General features: G+C 43.2%; 1 protein-coding gene across 6 annotated transcripts in view; it reads right to left on the reverse strand.

Moving 5' to 3' along the window:
• PFKFB1 (6-phosphofructo-2-kinase/fructose-2,6-biphosphatase 1) overlaps positions 1-20,277 on the reverse strand; it is a 74,855-nt gene that overhangs the window by 4,342 nt on the left and 50,236 nt on the right. For 3 of the 6 annotated variants that reach the window (XM_030933612.1, XM_030933611.1, XM_030933609.1), the window contains exons 10-14: positions 16,905-17,009; positions 5,518-5,647; positions 2,528-2,590; positions 1,404-1,468; positions 192-1,045 (exon numbers count right to left, since the gene is read on the reverse strand). In XM_030933612.1, coding sequence (XP_030789472.1) covers positions 986-1,045; positions 1,404-1,468; positions 2,528-2,590; positions 5,518-5,647; positions 16,905-17,009 — 423 coding nt within the window. In that variant the 3' untranslated portion in view covers positions 192-985. Of the gene's footprint in view, positions 1-191; positions 1,046-1,403; positions 1,469-2,527; positions 2,591-5,517; positions 5,648-16,904; positions 17,010-20,277 lie in introns of those variants that run through there. The other 3 variants (XR_004058297.1, XR_004058296.1, XM_030933610.1) reach the window with 2 other exon arrangements.

Here is a 20,277-nt window from a genome sequence, read left to right on the forward strand (position 1 = left end):
CTCTACAAAATAATTGAAAATTAGCCGGGTATGGTGCTGTGCACTTGTGGTCCCAGCTACTTGTGACAGAGGCTGGGGTGGGAGGATCGCATAAGCCCAGGAGTTCGGGGCTGCAGTGAGCTGAGATTGCACCGCTGCACTTCAGCCTGGGTGACAGAGTGAGACCCTGTCTCAAAAAAAAAAAAAAAAAAAAAAAAAAAAAAGAAGGAAATACTACATATATGCCTACTGTATGGAGGCATACTGTTAGGGATTCAGTGGATGATATAGAGTTGTAAGGACTGGGGTAGTGGGTGGGCAGTGGTCAGACAGTTGGATGCTTGCATTTAAGAAATCAGACCAGGGAGATGATACCAAAATCCATGGAGTAGGTAGTTGAAGGAGAGAAGATGAGTTGAGAGGGTCAGGGGACTGTGAGGCCAGAGTATTGGTTGGATCATTCACATAAACAGTGAAATCACTCAGGATGGCAGCAAGAGTTGGAGAAGAAAGGAGCACTTGGCTCAAGTGCCAGATTCTTCTCTGAGTGTAAGGATGAAAGTGTCATGCCCACAGCCACCTTGCTGGAACAAGGCCCACAGGAACTCACAGGCATCTATCTTCTCCCCCATCTTTGGAGGTGCTACTGTAGAACTTTTCCCTCCAGGAAGTCCTTACCTGTTCCATGCCCTCATAGCAGCAGAGCTGGGTCAGGATTAGGATCAGTACCTTGAGAAAAATTGGATAAGCCTCTCCATGACCTCCTCCTCTCCTCTTGTAGGCAGTAAGTCTTTATTCGTCAGACAATAGGAATTAAGAAAGAAAGTTTCATCCAGAGCTAGATAGCTCCTTAGTTGTGGCCAGTAAGTGAGGCTTGTTTGGGAGTTGCGGAGGACTTCTTCACTGGCAGTGGAGTACCTCAGTGAGGCCGAGGCAGAGTAGGAGAAGAGCAAGGATAGCATTTCCTAAAGGTGGAAGGCGATGAGGACACTTTCTTGGAAAGGGCTCAGTAGTGGGCAGGGACAGTATCCAGGGCTTCCTCAGGTTCCCGGGTGATGTCCACATTCTGAGGAGAGAGCGCAGGATCAATAGGAAGTAGACAGCAGTGCAGGGCCCCAACCTCCCCGCTGCCTCTTGTCCTCATTGCCAGGCTCCCCTCTTCCAGCCAGGCTCGGATCCTGACCCTTAGGTAGGCCTGGGGGAATCTCAGACTGAGGCCTTTTTGGCAGGAATTGCCCCAGCCCTGCATCTCCATGGTGCCTGGAGTCTGGGCTGTGGTTTCCACATTTCTGGGTGCTGGTTGCTCCCTCTGTTGGTGCAAAACACACAGGCTTCGTGGGGCTGGGGCATCCTTTCTGTGGATAAGTTGCTTTCACCATGTGCTGTGTCCACAGCCAGCTTGGGCCATGGAGTCCCCCACCTACCTCAGGCTTCTCCCGGTGTGTGTTCACGGCTTCCACATTCAGGTAGATGGACTCCACTTTGCAGCCTTGGAAAAGAACAATCCATCTGTCCATAAGCCCCCAAGGTAGGCACAGGTCTTCCCTGAGGTATCACCTCCCCCGCATCACCAGCCACACCCCCAGCTTCATACTGTGTACAGATCATGACTCGCCTGTACAGAGAATTTAGACAGCTGTGTGGGGAAGACACCAGGCCTAAGAGGCTGTCAACAGGGCATCCTGTCACCTCTGCCCCTAACAGTCTTAGTTCTCTGAGCTTCAGTTGCTCATTTGTAAATGGGGATGGAGATGAGAGATGAACTCTGGCAGCCCACAGCTCTCGAGGTCTGCAGGACATCAGTCTCATCTATGTAATATTGATGTAGCTCTGCGGATCCTCCAAGCTGTGTTAGGTGGTGAAGAGGTGGAAGAGTCCTGGGGCCACTGCCTTGGGCGATCAGTGCAAGGCAAAGTTTATCTGGAGGACAGTGTGGTTGTGGCAACACCGGGAGTATGGAAGGTCACGAGGGAGTTCTAGGGAACCTGAAGACGGAGGAGGGTGCATCATTGGGGCTTGGGGCTGACAGAGGGGGCCTAATGCCTGTGGAAGCTCCCTTAGCCTCATCCCTGTGGACTGTACCTTACTCCAGGCTTCAGTAGGTCATCTGCCCTATTCGTACCCCAGAATAGATTTGATTCTGTCCTTCCCCTGTTCATGAACCTTTCATAGCTAATGTATCAAGAAAGAGCCTAAATTGCCCAGGCTGGTCTTTGTGCTCTTTCTCTAATATGGCCCTAACCTACAATTTTCCTCTGGTCCCTTTGGGGAATCCCCCTTCCACAGTTTGGTGCTCTGTGCTGGGCGCTCTGGCAGAGACACAGAAAGTCAGCGCCATCCCCAGATTTAGAAGCCATCCTACTCTTTCCCTGTTATCCTACTACCATCAGTCCCACCCCACCACCCACCCAGGGAACCTCCTGCAGGACACCCACCCAGGAAACCTCCTGCAGGACTCTTCTGGGCAAATGGTAGGCAAATGGTAGGCACTAGGGCCATGCTCATAGCCTCTAAATGCCTGTCCTTGAATCAGGGTGGGAGTACTTACCATAAGCCACAGGAGTGAGTTTGAGCACTGTGTGCAGAGGGCACTTGAGATATGGAAGCTCATCTAGAAAGGAATAGGAAGCAGCCCTCAGAGGCAGGGTGCTGGCCAGGACACAGCCTCCCCAGGCCCCCAGGCTTGCTGGATGCTCCCCGTTCCATGTCCCCTTGCTGTGGTGGGGCCTCACCAGGGGCCCACTCCCCCCAACCCTGCAGGGGCAGTGTTCAGAGCAGCTGGGAAGAGATGAGGAGAGCAGGGAGGCAGGAATGCCCTGGAAAATGGTGGTGGACTGGACTGCGTGTCCTGCAGGAGGGTCAGGCCGGCCACCCTGGAGACGGCTACCACCTCACTCACAGGGCCAACAGGAGACCCAGGCAGGCTTCTCTCCCGCCCCAAGGCTGGGGCCTTCCACAGACCCCACACTACAAAGGCCCACAGTTCACGTCAGCAAGTGTTTTCTGAGGCCCTGCTGTGGCAGTGGACAGCACCCACAGCCTCCTCCCACCCTGGCCTGCTCCCTCTGATCACTCCTGCCCCAGGCCTGGCGATGGACGAGCATTTGTCCATCACTTGTATCCAGTTATTGACATTATGCATAAAGTTGTTCTGAATATTCATGTGCAATTTCTTGTCTGGGCCTATGATTCCATTTCTCAGGCAAGCCCGAGAGTTGGGGGCAGTAAGCCCATTTCATGGTCTCAGCCAACTGAGGCTCTGAGAGGGAAAATGCTCTCTGCAAGTCACACAGCCAGGAAACAGCAGAGCAAGGACTTGAACCTGGGACCCTGTGACACCAGAATTCATGCACTGGCCCCTGCTGTCAACTGCCCCGGCCATCCAGGGGCTCGCAGTGTCCTGGGGGTGATACACCCACCTGCTAGGCAATCTCTCCTGATACCCACTTTCTTGCCCACCTGCACATAACACTCCCCATTTCCCTTCATTTTGCAGGATCACCACCCCTCATGGCTTCCCCGAAAAGCAGGTTCCACCCTAGGTTTCTGAGGCCTGCCACTGCCCTCCCAGCCTCCTGAGACATTAGGTTGGCTGTTTTTCTTCCTGGGCATCCATCCATTTCCTTCCTGGGCTGCTCCTCCTTGTTTTTGTCATCATCAGGCCCTGGGCCAAGGGTGTTTTGCCCACTACCTCATGACACCCTTAAAGATAGACTGAGGTACTACTGTATACCCTCCTTGTACACTTTAGGAAACAGACTCAGAGAAGGGAAATGACTTGCCTGAGATCTCTGACCCAGCTCTGCCACTGCCTCCACTAGTGACCTTGGCCCAGCCTCTGCTCTCTCTGGTCCTCAGTGTTCCCATTTCACAGGACAGGATTGGACTAGATGTACTCTGAGGGTGCCCAAGCCCTGAGGCTCTGTGGGTCTGTATTCTCAGTCACATAATCTCTCTGGGCCTTGTTCCAGCATTCACCTGAGTAATGGGGTTGTGGGGGTGGTGAGAACATCTGTCCAGTGCTGCCCTGTCTGGCTCCCAGGACAGGTAGCCTGTGTGTAAAAAGCACTCCACACATATCTGAAAGGGGAAGTCCTCTGGCATGTACCTGGGATCAGTGTCTATCCCTGACACTCTGAGCCCCATGACCTTGTGCCAGTCACTTCACCTCTCTGGGTCTCCATTTCCTCATCTGGACAATGGGAGTTACAGCACCTGCCTCATGGTCTCAAAACATTGCCTCGAAAAGTAGAGATGTGAACACAGAGAAATCTACCAGTGCAAGGACCCGCACCGCACATCCTATCACCTATTTCCAGTGAGGAAACTGAGGACTGGGCAGAGGAAATTCCTTATTTAATGTCAAGTTCTCAAGTGCCCTGGGTTCCAATTCTGGATGACTCCATATTACAGTGTTCTTTATTTTCAAACCAGCATTGTAGAAAAGATCCAAGACTGTAAAACATTGTAGACATTGAATATAATTTTGCATTGTTCTGAGACACCTTAAAAATATCCTGGAAATGCTAACATTTCAGCATCCACATTGGAAATGGAATCTCATGCCTGAAAGTGATATAACAGTTTTTTTTGCCAGGCCAGCTGCCCCAGTTTGCAGTTCAGCCTATGTAGTCAGTGTGTAAATACTGTATAAACGCAATGCCTACATATTTTTTTAAAATAAACTATCATTTGCAAAACAATTTAAAATGAAAACATCACTATCTTGAGGAAATTGCCCCTATAGCAAGGACAGAAACTTATGATCAGGATCATGAAGCTATGAAAGGCCCCACTATCACCTGATGGTAGCATGCTTCAGAGAAATACTAGCTCATCTTTTCCAGATTGAGGCAGACTGTTAACATTGGCTTTGAAAATGTTAGCTAACGGCCGGGCGCGGTGGCTCAAGCCTGTAATCCCAGCACTTTGGGAGGCCGAGACGGGCGGATCACGAGGTCAGGAGATGGAGACCATCCCGGCTAACACGGTGAAACCCCGTCTCTACTAAAAACTACAAAAAACTAGCCGGGCGAGGTGGCGGGCGCCTGTAGTCCCAGCTACTCGGGAGGCTGAGGCAGGAGAATGGCGTGAACCCGGGAGGCGGAGCTTGCAGTGAGCTGAGATCCGGCCACTGCACTCCAGCCTGGGTGACAGAGCGAGACTCCATCTCAAAAAAAAAAAAAAAAAAAAAAAAAAAAAAAAAAAAAAAAAATTAGCTAAGAACAATACTATACTAATAATAGCAGTTAACATATAGCCCATACAGTGTGTCATGATCTGTTCTAAATTTTTTACTTGTGTTACTTAAAATTCATTGTTATTCTCTCCATTTTACACATGAGGACACTGAGGCCAGAGAGGTTAAAGTAATTTGTGAAAGGTAGTACAGCTAGTATGTAAAAGAGAAAGAATCTGAACCTAGGCATCCTTGTTCTAAATACTCTTCTCTTAACTACTAAGATACAGATATCTAATTGCTGGTGTCAGTGTCTCAAATACCATCAAACGTCCCCAAAACAGAGATAAGGGTAGTACCTGAACTTTTATCCAGGAAATAGGCCAGGAGGCACCGCATGACGGCCTGGTGGCAGATCACCAGTACATTCTCCTGTCGTTCTAGCTCCATTATCACTGGCTCCAGACGCTGAACCAGATCCTCATAGGACTAAACGTAAGAGAGATACTCAAGTGAGAAAGGGAGATGAGGCACATTTGCCCAGAGGGGAAGAACTCTAAACTAGGAATCAAGAACATTTGGTTCCAGTGCCAATTCAATTGTTGACCCAGCAGTATGACCTTAGGCAACTCACTTCCTTCTTAGGGTCTTAGTTTCACTATCTGCTAAATGGGGGCTATCAATATAGTGGACTAAATAAGTGTATCAATACAGTGGACTAAATAACAATAACAACAATAAAACTCCCCACTGCAAATTGTCTTCTTAAGTGCACTGCTGACCTGTCACAAAAATAAAGAAAATGTTATAAATATAGGGCCCCAAAATGAAGAAAAACTGAAAAAAAAAAAGTGATGTGGATGTAGAAGCCACAGCTGCCCTGGGGGCATTTGCCAATCATAGTAACTAAGAGTTTTGAGTTTTAAAAACCTTATAGAAGTAGAAGATAAGGCCTTGGGTGTGCACAAGGTGGGGAGTTGAGACTGATACTCTCACGTAAATCTGAGACCCTCAAAGGCCAAATCTTTACACTCTCAGCAAAAGTGCAAACTAGAAAAAGTTTCTTAACAAGCAAAAAGAAACAACAAGAAAATGTGTCTGTCTCTCCTTGGCTCTCAGAGGAAATAAGTGAAAATCCTCCTGTAAGAATTTATAACCACCAGACTTCCCTCAGGTGAGCTGGTGATTCAGAGCTACACTACCCATGTGATTTGAATAATATTATGCTGAGAGTTTAATAAAAAGTGATACCAAGTCGTTAGCTCCCAGGACTGCTTAGAAGAAGCAAACGGAAATCTGTCTGGATTCTCTCAACTCAGGCTGTGTGAGATTCCCATAGATAAATTCTTGCCAAGCTGGAGCTCATATAACACACAAGGAAATAAGCTACCATGAGTGAGAATAAGCAGAAACAAGAAGAGAACCCTAAAAACTTAAGATAAGGGATGTCACAATATAAAATAAATATGTTCAAAACTTTTAAAGAAATAAAAAGTGGAATAAAAAATGTAAGGAAGAAACAAGATGCCATCAAAAATGTGATGTAGATTTGAAAAAGAACTAAATAGAATTGCAGATATAAAAAAATAGTCATTAAAATTGAAAACTCAGTGGATGGGGTAAGGAGCATATTAGATACTACTTAAGAAATAGTGACTGGAAGATAAAGCTGAAGAAATTACTCAGGATGCAGCAAAAGATACAAAGAGATAGAAAATAGGAAGGAAAAGTTGGGAGACATGAAGAATAGAGGCAGGAGTAAAGTAACATACATCCAATTGTATTTCCAGAGGAAGATAATAGAATGTGAGAGATGAATTTTTAAAGATAAAATGTCTGAGAGTTTTTCAGACTTGATGAAAAATCCCAAGCCTCAGATTCAGGAAGTCTCACTAATCCCAAGCAATATATTAATAAATGAAAAGAAATTAACATCTAGACATATTAGAAGGAAACTTTAAAGCAACAATGATACAAAAACCTTAAAAGTAGCCAGAGAGAAAAGAAAACTAGACTGACAGCAGATTTCCTAGCCACAGTAGAAGCCAGAAGACAGTGAGGGTAATACTTTCAAAGTGCTGAGAGAAAACAACTGTCAGCCTAGAGTTTTTACCCAGCCAAGCATCACTAGGATTGAGGACCCCCTCCTACCAAGACATTTTTAAACAAAAAGAAGGGTGTGTTTACTCACTAAAAAAGCTTCTAAAGAAAGATGGAAGGCCGGGCACAGTGGCTCACGCCTGTAATCCTAGCACTTTGGGAGGCTGAGGTGGGTGGATCATGAGGTCAGGAGATCGAGAACATCCTGGCTAACACAGTGATACCCCGTCTCTACTAAAAATACAAAAAAATTAGCCAGGTGTGGTGGCAGGTGCCTGTAGTCGCAGCTACTTGGAAGGCAGAGGCAGGAGAATGGCGTGAACCTGGGAGGCGGAGCTTGCAGCGAGCCGAGATCGTGCCACTGCACTCCAGCCTGGGCGAAAGTGCAAGACTCTCATCTCAAAAAAAATATATAAAATAAAATAAATATAGTCATGCTGCTATAGAGACACATGCACACATATGTTTATTGTGGCACTATTCACATAGCAAAGACTTGGAATCAACCCAAATGTCCATCAGTGACAGACTGGATTAAGAAAATGTGGCACATATACATCATGGAATACTATGCAGCCATAAAAAAGGATGAGTTTGCGTCCTTTGTAGGGACATGGATGCAGCTGGAAACCATCATTCTCAGCAAACCATCGCAAGAACAGAAAACCAAATAACGCATGTTCTCACTCATAGGTGGGAATTGAATAATGAGATCACTTGGACACAGGAAGGAGAACATCACACACTGGGTCCTATTGTGGGGATGGGGGAAGGGGGAGGGATAGCATTAGGAGATATACCTAATGTAAATGACGAGTTAATGGATGCAGCACACCAACATGGCACATGTATACATATGTAACAAACCTGCATGTTGTGCACATGTACCCTGGAACTTAAAGTATAATAAAAAAAGGAAATTATTATGTCAAAGAGACATCTGCACTCCCATGTTTATTGCACTATTTATAATAGCCAAGACATGGAATCAACCTTAGGTGTCCAACAACAGAAGACTAGATAAAGCAAATTTGGTATATACACTCAATGGAATGTTACTGAGCCATAAAAGAGAAATGAAATCCTGTCGTTCTCAGCACCACGAATGGAACTGGAAGACATTATGTTAAGTGAAATAAGACAGGAACAGGAAGTTAAACACCACATGTTCTCATTCATATATGGAAGCTAAAAAAAAGTTGATCTCATAGAGGTAAAAAGTAGACCAGAGGATACTGGAGGCTGAGATGGGTAAGGGTTGGGGGGAGAAAAGAGATTTGTTAAAGGGTATACAATTAGAACTAGACAGGAAGAATATAATATGGTGTTCTATAGCACTGTAGGGTGACTATAGTTTATATTATAAGTTTCAAATAGTTAGAAGGAGGATATTGAATGTTCCCAACACAAAGAAATGATAAATGTTTGAGATCATGGATATGCTAATTACCCTGATGTGATTACTATACACTATATGTATCAAAACATCACTATGTACCTCCATAAACATGTAGGATTGTTATGTGTCAATTTTTTTAAGTAAATTAAATTAAAATTTTAAATGGGAGGGATATTAAACTAATAAATTAGAAAAATTACCAAAAAAAAGAAAGTGCAAGACTCCATCTCAAAAATAAAATAAAATAAAATAAATGAATAAATAAATAAAAATAAAAATAAAAAAGAAAGATGGAAAATGAACTCAGAGGGAAGATTTGAGGTGCAAGGGGCAAGAATGATCAGAGGAATTGGTAAACATGTGGTTAAATCTAAATAAACATTGACTGCATACAATAATAACAACAACAGTAATAATTCACTTGGGGGTTAAGACCAAGTTTGACCTAAAATACAAACAACATGTAAATTAGGAGACACAGTGGCCAGAGTTTTAAAGTTCTTCTGTTGTTTAGGTAGAGGGTGGAGATATTGATTTTAGATTTTGTTAATAATGAATATTAAAATGTTAAGGATTCGAGTTGGTTGCATAATAGCACTCAGCAAAGAATTATTATGAGTAATTTTGAAATACATTTTGACCTTATATCCTTATTGAGATATTGACTAAAAATTGAAAGAATCACGATGAAAAATGTTTTAAATGTTAAGGGTAATCTCTAAATGAATGGAAACAAATTATATAACTTAAATATGGATATAAAAACGTTATCAATCCTAAAGAGGGCAGGAAAAGAGAAAAAACTAAGCAGAGAACTCAAGACAAGATAATAGTAATAAACTAAAAAAGTTAGTAATTACAATGAAAGTGAATATACCAAACTTACCATTGAAAAGACATATATTTTCAGTTTGGATTAAAAACAACGAAACCCAACTGTAAGCTGTTTATAAGAGACACAAAACAAAGATACACAGGGAAGTTGAAAGTAAATGAATAGCTAAAAGTGAACTAGGTAAGCAGTCACCAGAAGTCACTGAATCTTGTACAGCTATATTAATGTCAGATAAAATACGTTTTTAGGCAAAAAGGATTATCGGGAAGAAAGAGGTTTGGTCCTATGTAATGATAAAATGTCCAATTCAGGGGGGCGGAGCAAGATGGCCGAATAGGAACAACTCCAGTCTCCAACTCCCAGCGCGAGCGACACAGAAGACCGGTGATTTCTGCATTTTCAACTGAGGTACTGGGGTCATCTCACTAGGGAGTGCCGGACAATCGGTGCTGGTCAGCTGCTGCAGCCTGACCAGCGAGAGCTGAAGCAGGGCGAGGCATCGCCTCACCTGGAAGCGCAAGGGGGAAGGGGATCCGTTTTCCTAGCCAGGGGAACTGAGACACACAACACCTGGAAAATCGGGTAACTCCCACCCCAATACTGCGCTGTAAGCATACAGGCATTCCAGGAGAATATATCCCACACCTGGCCGGGAGGGTCCCACGCCCACGAAGCCTCCCTCACTGCTAACACAGCAGTCTGCCGCGATCTATCCGCAAGGCAGCAGCGAGGCTGGGGGAGGGGCGCCCGCCATTGCTGAGGCTTAAGTAGGTAAACAAAGCCGCTGGGAAGCTCGAACTGGGTGGAGCTCACAGCAGCTCAAGGAAGCCTGCCTGTCTCTGTAGTCTCCACCTCTGGGGACAGCGCACAGCTGAAGACCAACAGGGGAAGTAGCGGGAGCCGGTGCAGACGCGAACGACTCTGTCTGACAGCTTTGGGGAGAGCCGCGGATCTCCCAACGCGGAGGTTGAGATCTGAGAACGGACAGACTGCCTGCTCAGGTGTGTCCCTGACCCCTGAGTAGCCTAGCTGGGAGAAATCCCCCACTAGGGGCAGTCTGACACCCCACACCTCACAGGGTGGAGTACACCCCTGAGAGGACACTTCCAAAGGAAGAATCAGACAGGTACACTCGCTGTTCAGCAATATTCTATCTTCGGCAACCTCTGCTGCTGATACCCAGGCAAACAGGGTCTGGAGTGGACCTCAAGCAATCTCCAACAGACCAACAGAGAGTCCTTCTGACTGTCAGAAGGAAAACTATCAAACAGGAAGGACACCTATACCAAAACCCCATCAGTTCGTCACCACCATCAAAGACCAGAGACAGATAAAACCACAAAGATGGGGAAGAAGCAGGGCAGAAAAGCTGGAAATTCAAAAAATAAGAGCGCATCTCCCCCTGCAAAGGAGCGCAGCCCATCACCAGCAACGGATCAAAGCTGGTCAGAGAATGACTTGGACGAGAGGAGAGAAGAAGGCTTCAGTCCATCAAACTTATCAGAGCTAAAGGAGGAATTACGTACCCAGCGCAAAGAAACTAAAAATCTTGAAAAAAGAGTGGAAGAATTGACAGCTAGACTCATTAATGCAGAGAAGATCATAAACGAAATGACAGAGATGAAAACCATGACACGAGAAATACGTGACAAATGCACAAGCTTCAGTAACCGACTCGATCAACTGGAAGAAAGAGTATCAGCGATTGAAGATCAAATGAATGAAATGAAGCGAGAAGAGAAACCAAAAGAAAAAAGAAGAAAAAGAAATGAGCAAAGCCTGCAAGAAGTATGGGATTACGTAAAAAGACCAAATCTACGTCTGATTGGGGTGCCTGAAAGTGAGGGGGAAAATGGAACCAAGTTGGAAAACACTCTTCAGGATATCATCCAGGAGAACTTCCCCAACCTAGTAGGGCAGGCCAACATTCAAATTCAGGAAATACAGAGAACGCCACAAAGATACTCCTCCAGAAGAGCAACTCCAAGACACATAATTGCCAGATTCACCAAAGTTGAAATGAAGGAAAAAATCTTAAGGGCAGCCAGAGAGAAAGGTCGGGTCACCCACAAAGGGAAGCCCATCAGACTAACAGCAGATCTCTCGGCAGAAACTCTACAAGCCAGAAGAGAGTGGGGGCCAATATTCAACGTTCTTAAAGAAAAGAATTTTCAACCCAGAATTTCATATCCAGCCAAACTAAGTTTCATAAGTGAAGGAGAAATAAAATCCTTTACAGATAAGCAAATGCTTAGAGATTTTGTCACCACCAGGCCTGCCTTACAAGAGACCCTGAAGGAAGCCCTAAACATGGAAAGGAACAACCGGTACCAGCCATCGCAAAAACTTGGCAAAATGTAAAGACCATCGAGGCTAGGAAGAAACTGCATCAACTAACGAGCAAAATAACCAGTTAATATCATAATGGCAGGATCAAGTTCACACATAACAATATTAACCTTAAATGTTAATGGACTAAATGCTCCAATTAAAAGACACAGACTGGCAAACTGGATAAAGAGTCAAGACCCATCAGTCTGCTGTATTCAGGAGACCCATCTCACATGCAGAGACATACATAGGCTCAAAATAAAGGGATGGAGGAAGATCTACCAAGCAAATGGAGAACAAAAAAAAGCAGGGGTTGCAATCCTAGTCTCTGATAAAACAGACTTTAAACCATCAAAGATCAAAAGAGACAAAGAAGGCCATTACATAATGGTAAAGGGATCAATTCAACAGGAAGAGCTAACTCTCCTAAATATATATGCACCCAATACAGGAGCACCCAGATTCATAAAGCAAGTCCTTAGAGACTTACAAAGAGACTTAGACTCCCATACAATAATAATGGGGGACTTCAACACTCCGCTGTCAACATTAGACAGATCAACGAGACAGAAAGTTAACAAGGATATCCAGGAATTGAACTCATCTCTGCACCAAGCGGACCTAATAGACATCTATAGAACTCTCCACCCCAAATCAACAGAATATACATTCTTCTCAGCACCACATCGCACTTATTCCAAAATTGACCACATAATTGGAAGTAAAGTACTCCTCAGCAAATGTAAAAGAACAGAAATTATAACAAACTGTCTCTCAGACCACAGTGCAATCAAACTAGAACTCAGGACTAAGAAACTCAATCAAAACCGCTCAACTACATGGAAACTGAACAACCTGCTCCTGAATGACTACTGGGTACATAATGAAATGAAAGCGGAAATAAAGATGTTCTTTGAAACCAATGAGAACAAAGATACAACATACCAGAATCTCTGGGACACATTTAAAGCAGTGTGTAGAGGGAAATGTATAGCACTAAATGCCCACAAGAGAAAGCAGGAAAGATCTAAAATTGACACTCTAACATCACAATTAAAAGAACTAGAGAGGCAAGAGCAATCACATTCAAAAGCTAGCAGAAGGCAAGAAATAACTAAGATCAGAGCAGAACTGAAGGAGATAGAGACACAAAAAACCCTCCAAAAAATCAATGAATCCAGGAGTTGGTTTTTTGAAAAGATCAACAAAATTGACAGACCGCTAGCAAGGCTAATAAAGAAAAAAAGAGAGAGGAATCAAATAGATGCAATAAAAAATGATAAAGGGGATATCACCACTGACCCCACAGAAATACAAACTACCATCAGAGAATACTATAAACGCCTCTACGCAAATCAACTAGAAAATCTAGAAGAAATGGATAATTTCCTGGACACTTACACTCTCCCAAGGCTAAACCAGGAAGAAGTTGAATCCCTGAATAGACCAATAGCAGGCTCTGAAATTGAGGCAACAATTAATAGCCTACCCACCAAAAAAAGTCCAGGACCAGATGGATTCACAGCTGAATTCTACCAGAGGTACAAGGAGGAGCTGGTACCATTCCTTCTGAAACTATTCCAATCAATAGAAAAAGAGGGAATCCTCCCTAACTCATTTTATGAGGCCAACATCATCCTGATACCAAAGCCTGGCAGAGACACAACAAAAAAAGAGAATTTTAGACCAATATCCCTGATGAACATTGATGCAAAAATCCTCAATAAAATACTGGCAAACCGGATTCAGCAGCACATCAAAAAGCTTATCCACCATGATCAAGTGGGCTTCATCCCTGGGATGCAAGGCTGGTTCAACATTCGCAAATCAATAAACGTAATCCAGCATATAAACAGAACCAAAGACAAGAACCACATGATTGTCTCAATAGATGCAGAAAAGGCTTTTGACAAAATTCAACAGCCCTTCATGCTAAAAACGCTCAATAAATTCGGTATTGATGGAACGTACCTCAAAATAATAAGAGCTATTTATGACAAACCCACAGCTAATATCATACTGAATGGGCAAAAACTGGAAAAATTCCCTTTGAAAAGTGGCACAAGACAGGGATGCCCTCTCTCACCACTCCTATTCAACATAGTGTTGGAAGTTCTGGCTAGGGCAATCAGGCAAGAGAAAGAAATCAAGGGTATCCAGTTAGGAAAAGAAGAAGTCAAATTGTCCCTGTTTGCAGATGACATGATTGTATATTTAAAAACCCCATCGTCTCAGCCCAAAATCTCCTTAAGCTGATAAGCAACTTCAGCAAAGTCTCAGGATACAAAATTAATGTGCAAAAATCACAAGCATTCTTATACACCAGCAACAGACAAGCAGAGAGCCAAATCAGGAATGAACTTCCATTCACAATTGCTTCAAAGAGAATAAAATACCTAGGAATCCAGCTTACAAGGGATGTAAAGGACCTCTTCAAGGAGAACTACAAACCACTGCTCAGTGAAATCAAAGAGGACACAAACAAATGGAAGAACATACCATGCTCATGGATAGGAAGAATCAATATCGTGAAAATGGCCATACTGCCCAAGGTTATTTATAGATTCAATGCCATCCCCATCAAGCTACCAATGACTTTCTTCACAGAATTGGAAAAAACTGCTTTAAAGTTCATATGGAACCAAAAAAGAGCCCGCATTGCCAAGACAATCCTAAGTCAAAAGGACAAAGCTGGAGGCGTCACGCTACCTGACTTCAAACTATACTACAAGGCTACAGTAACCAAAACAGCATGGTACTGGTACCAAAACAGAGCTATAGACCAATGGAACAGAACAGAGTCCTCAGAAATAATACCGCACATCTACAGCCATCTGATCTTTGACAAACCTGAGAGAAACAAGAAATGGGGAAAGGATTCCCTATTTAATAAATGGTGCTGGGAAAATTGGCTAGCCATAAGTAGAAAGCTGAAACTGGATCCTTTCCTTACCCCTTATACGAAGATTAATTCAAGATGGATTAGAGACTTAAATGTTAGACCTAATACCATAAAAACCCTAGAAGAAAATCTAGGTAGTAGCATTCAGGACATAGGCATGGGCAAGGACTTCATGTCTAAAACACCAAAAGCAACGGCAGCAAAAGCCAAAATTGACAAATGGGATCTAATTAAACTAAAGAGCTTTTGCACAGCAAAAGAAACTACCATCAGAGTGAACAGGCAACCTACAGAATGGGAGAAAATTTTTGCAACCTACTCATCTGACAAAGGGCTAATATCCAGAATCTACAAAGAACTCAAACAAATATATGAGAAAAAAACAAACAACCCCATCAAAAAGTGGGGAAAGGATATGAACAGACATTTCTCAAAAGAAGATATTCATACAGCCAACAGACACATGAAAAAATGCTCATCATCACTGGCCATCAGAGAAATGCAAATCAAAACCACAATGAGATACCATCTCACACCAGTTAGAATGGCAATCATTAAGAAGTCAGGAAACAACAGGTGTTGGAGAGGATGTGGAGAAATAGGAACACTTTTACACTGTTGGTGGCATTGTAAACTAGTTCAACCATTATGGAAAACAGTATGGCAATTCCTCAAGGATCTAGAACTAGATGTACCATATGACCCAGCCATCCCACTACTGGGTATATACCCAAAGGATTATAAATTATTCTACTACAAAGACACATGTACACGTATGTTTATTGCGGCACTATTCACAATAGCAAAGACTTGGAATCAACCCAAATGTCCATCTGTGACAGACTGGATTAAGAAAATGTGGCACATATACACCATGGAATACTATGCAGCCATAAAAAAGGATGAGTTCGTGTCCTTTGTAGGGACATGGATGCAGCTGGAAACCATCATTCTTAGCAAACTATCACAAGAAGAGAAAACCAAACACCGCATGTTCTCACTCATAGGTGGGAACTGAACAATGAGATCACTTGGACTCGGGAAGGGGAACATCACACACTGGGGTCTATCATGGGGAGGGGGGAGGGGGGAGGAGGGAGGGATTGCATTGGGGAGTTATACATGATATAAATGATGAATTGATGGGTGCTGACGAGTTGATGGGTGCAGCACACCAACATGGCATAAGTTTACATATGTAACAAACCTGCACGTTATGCACATGTACCCTAGAACTTAAAGTATAATAAAAAAAAAAAAAAAAAAAAAAAAAAAGAAATTAGGATTGTGGTTTCCTTGGGAGATGAAGGAAAGGGTAGTGACCAGGAAGAATAATAAAGATGAGGTTCTGATGTAAAAAAAAAAAAAAAAAAAAAAAAAAAAAAAAAAAAAAAAAAAAAAAAAAAAAAATTTCCAATTCATTGAGAAAATATAATTGCTTTAATATTGTATACCTCTAATAACACAGCCTCTAAATACCTAAATGAAAATGAGGGCAAATTAAGATGAATTTTATAATGTCATCTCTGAGGGTGAAGAGAAAAAATGTGAAAGTGTTGTATAACTGAATAGAATATCTGTTGTTTTATCTTCCCAGATGTCCTTCTTTTGTAATAACTGTTACCAGCAATTTATATTAAAGTGTGACTAATAAATGCTCTAAAATGTGGAACTGGCTAAGTGGAGGCTTGATCAAATGCAATGAGCATTCATCTCATATGGGGATAGGGAACTGATGGTCTGGTTCATGTAGTGGCAAATAAGTTGATTAAATTATTAGCCATTGTCCCTTGGGACAATGCCAACTGCCCAGAGAGGCTGGAGCTTTAGGCAACTTGGCAACAAAATATCAGGAAATCAGAGTATGTTGAACTATTTAAAGTATCTTCATGAAGGGATACCAGAGACAAGGTCCAGGATAAAGTGAGCACTTCTGAAGTAGAAAGACAATAAGCAAGAAAATTATGTAGCTTTTAAAAGAAAGGGATGGATCTGTTGCCTATAGCCAAGAATCTAAAACAACCAAGGGCCAGATAATCATGTGCCTTGTGGGATGGCAGCTGCTGCAAGATATGCTTACTCTGTTTCTAAAGCTGTCTAGACAACTGTGGAATCCTGGCAGTTGCATTGAAGACACTGGGGAGTAGTCCTAGGCATTAGGCCACCCCCCAAGCCTTACCTCTCCCTTGGGATAGCGGTAGCGATATTTATCTTGGTCTCGCAGTGCAAATTCTTCAGGGTAATGTTCCTGGATTTCTTCATAGGTCATCTCCTCACAGACACCCTGAGAAAAAGTATTTGGGGGCAAAAGTATTCACAAGATGAAATTCCACAGAGTCTTTGCCATAATTCTTCGATGACTGTGGAACAGTAGCACATGAGCACCTGGGTCTCTGTGAACACAGCTCTGGGTCTGTGCCTGTTATCTATAAGTGTGTATGTGTGTGTGTGTGTGTGTGTGTGTATAAGGTGTGCGGCTGTGTGGATGTGACAGTGAGTGTGTGTGGATAGATGTGTTCAGGCTGAGTGTATGATGTTTTTCTATGATTGTACAGATAGGTCTGCAGGTGTACATTATACATATAAGTATGTATTTTTATAAAAATATGGGCATAAGAATTTGTGGCTGTGCTTACAAGTCTGTGTGGAGCATGCTTATGATATGTACTTGTGGTATGTTTAAGGACTTATGCCTCATGTTTGTATATTTGTCTCAGCATATGTTGTGTGCTTGTGTGTGTGTGTGTGTGTACAGGGTGTCTAAGCATTGGAGAATGTGTCCATGTGGTCTTTCCATGCAGGTCTCAGTGTGTCTGTGGCATGTGTGTCTGTTAATGTATATGTCCTTCATTATGTCTCTGGTGTATATGTGAGAGTATCTGTGTGCCTGTGTCTGAAGACCTCTACTTTGGGAACTCTGGCAGATAAACAGGCATCCACAGACATCTCAGACAGGAAAAATTAATAAATTCCTAATGGTTTCAGAGTGGATTTGGGGGAGATACACTCTCCTCATTCAAAAAAGGAATTGAGTGCTCAGAAAATGAGTTCCTAAGGTGCTTATGAGAGATTCCAAGTCTACTGAGAAACTCCCAGAGGTGAGGTGACTACTGCTGGTGGTGGAAAGTTATGTTGGGTTTCTAAGGTTTCCTTTTGGGTATGTGGATTCCAATTAAATCTCCCTGTAGGGGGCCAGCGGCCTCTGGTTGTTGTCTACTGGGCCCATCTACCATGCCCCCATCAGGGGTGAGGAAGTGAACCCCTACCCCAACCCACAAACATCTCTGCAGTGTGAAACTTCTCCAACCCACACTGCCCATGGAAGAAAGTGCACCTTACTGGGTACATGAGGTCCTTCCAGATTGGCTTCAACTTTTTATTCTGAGGAGTACTAGGAGCCTGTTGCTTATAGAAATGGTCATTGACTCATTATTGAGTCAAATTGCTTAACCTCTCCAAATTTTACTTTCCTTGTCTGCAAAATGTGGAGAATTAGAACTACTCCATAGAAGTGTTTTGAATACTGGAAAAATGTAAGTAAAATATATTAGTACAGAATATGCAAAGGACATTTTAAAGACCCAATCATTAGAATCAAGTATTAATATTTTATTAATCATGGAAAATAAACCAGAAACTTAAATTCTTGCTTTATCATCATCCTAAATTCTTGCTTCTTCCTCACTCACCCCTCATAGCCAATTTCTGAGATTCCACCTCCTAAATCTCTCTCAAATCGATTCCTTTTTTCTTCCCTCTCCATTTGTACTACTACAACCTTAGCATTTCAACACATCCAATCAACCTCTTTGTTTATGAAGTTCCCTATCCCTGTCTCTCTGCCTGGAATGTCATTCTTGATCCTTTCTATTTGGTTCACTGTTACTCAAACCTGAGGCTTCAGCTATGTATCACTTCTTCCAGGTAGATCTTGGCTGAGTTAGGTGTCCTGCCCCAACTTCTATGTACCCATAGTCTTGCCTATCAGAGCCTGTATCACACATGCTGTTCTCTATTTCTCTGTTTATTCCTCTGTCTACCCTATTTAGCCTGAAAATTCAGTGAAGACAGGAATGAATTAGATCAATTTCCACCTCCAGCATCACTCCAAAACCTGAAACGAGGGATTCAATAAATGTTTACACCACATGTGGACCAGAAATAAGAAGCCACCAAACTTATGATGAAGAAATCTCATATTTGCTTGCATATATTTTATAGCAAATGTATGTGGTATACAGAACAATGCTGTATAGCCCTTTCCTAACTATGTGTATTTCTGTACCTCTATATGTATATACACATATGTATGAATGTACACACACATACATGTCTGTTTCTATAGAGGCATATCTAGCAGGCAAGTAAGTAAGTTAACCTACCCAAACACAAGTTATTTACACAAGTGGTGAAGCTTTTATGTTGATGCCTAACAATCATAACCTGTGCGCTGCTGCCCAGTGCCATTGTACCTACAGTGCAGGTGAACAATGGAGAGGAAACAGCTCCTTTCTCAAAGAGCTCATGGAAGAACCTGACCCTGAAGAGAGATTGCTATACCACCAAGGTTGGGTCCTTCATGTCTCCCTCTTCCGCATCCCTTACAGCCAGTGCACCATCAAGCCCTGCTGATTCCACCTTAATTTTTTTTTTTTTTTTGAGACAGGGCCTTGCTTGTCACTCAGGCTGGAGTGCAGTGGCATGATCACAGCTCACTGCAGCCTCAACCTCCCAGGCTCAAACAATCCTCCTATCTCAGCCACCTGAGTAGCTGAGGTCACAGGCATGCACCACCACACCCAGCCAATTTTCAAATTGTTTGTAGAGATGGGGTTTTACTATGTTGCTCAGGCTGGTCTCCAACTCCAGGGCTCAAGTGATCCTCCCACCTAGGCCTCCCAAAGTGCTGGGATTACAGGCATGAGCCACTGCACCTGACCTGATTCCACCTTTGAAACATTCCCAAAGTCCTTCTTCATTCCATCTCCAATGCCACTACTCTGGTCCAACATGCCCCCACCTCTTACCAGACTAATGCAGTCAACTTCTTACTGGTCTACATGTTCATTCTGGCCTTCTTCCCACCAAGTTTCCACACATGCCCAGAGTGGGCTTTCTTTAAAAATGTGCATCACAGTCAGACTACTCCTACTTGATGTGGACCCCATCAATGGCATCTCATTGTTGTTAGGGCAGCATTTGAATCCCTCAACATGAACTATAAAGCCTGGTGGCCTGGCTTCCTTTCAAGCCTCATCTCCCTTTTCTCCAGATCTCACTATTGCTGTCCCAGCCTCTGTGCTATTCTTTCCTTCAGTTCCCTGAACTTGCCATGCTCTCTTCTTATCTCTGGGTCTTCACATGAGCTATTTTCTGTCTCTGAATTAAATTTATTTCCCCATTCCCCAGACCATTTCGCCTCCTTCTTATGTCACCTCTAGTTCCTCCAGGAAGCTTTTCTTGTAAATCCCCCACCACCAAGTTGAGTCAGGAGCACCCTCACCCTCTGATCCTCCATAATCCCTTCTACTTCTCCTCTCATAGCCCTTTGT

This window comes from Rhinopithecus roxellana, chromosome 7 (genome assembly GCF_007565055.1).
Source record: "Rhinopithecus roxellana isolate Shanxi Qingling chromosome 7, ASM756505v1, whole genome shotgun sequence".
NCBI lineage: Eukaryota > Metazoa > Chordata > Mammalia > Primates > Cercopithecidae > Rhinopithecus > Rhinopithecus roxellana.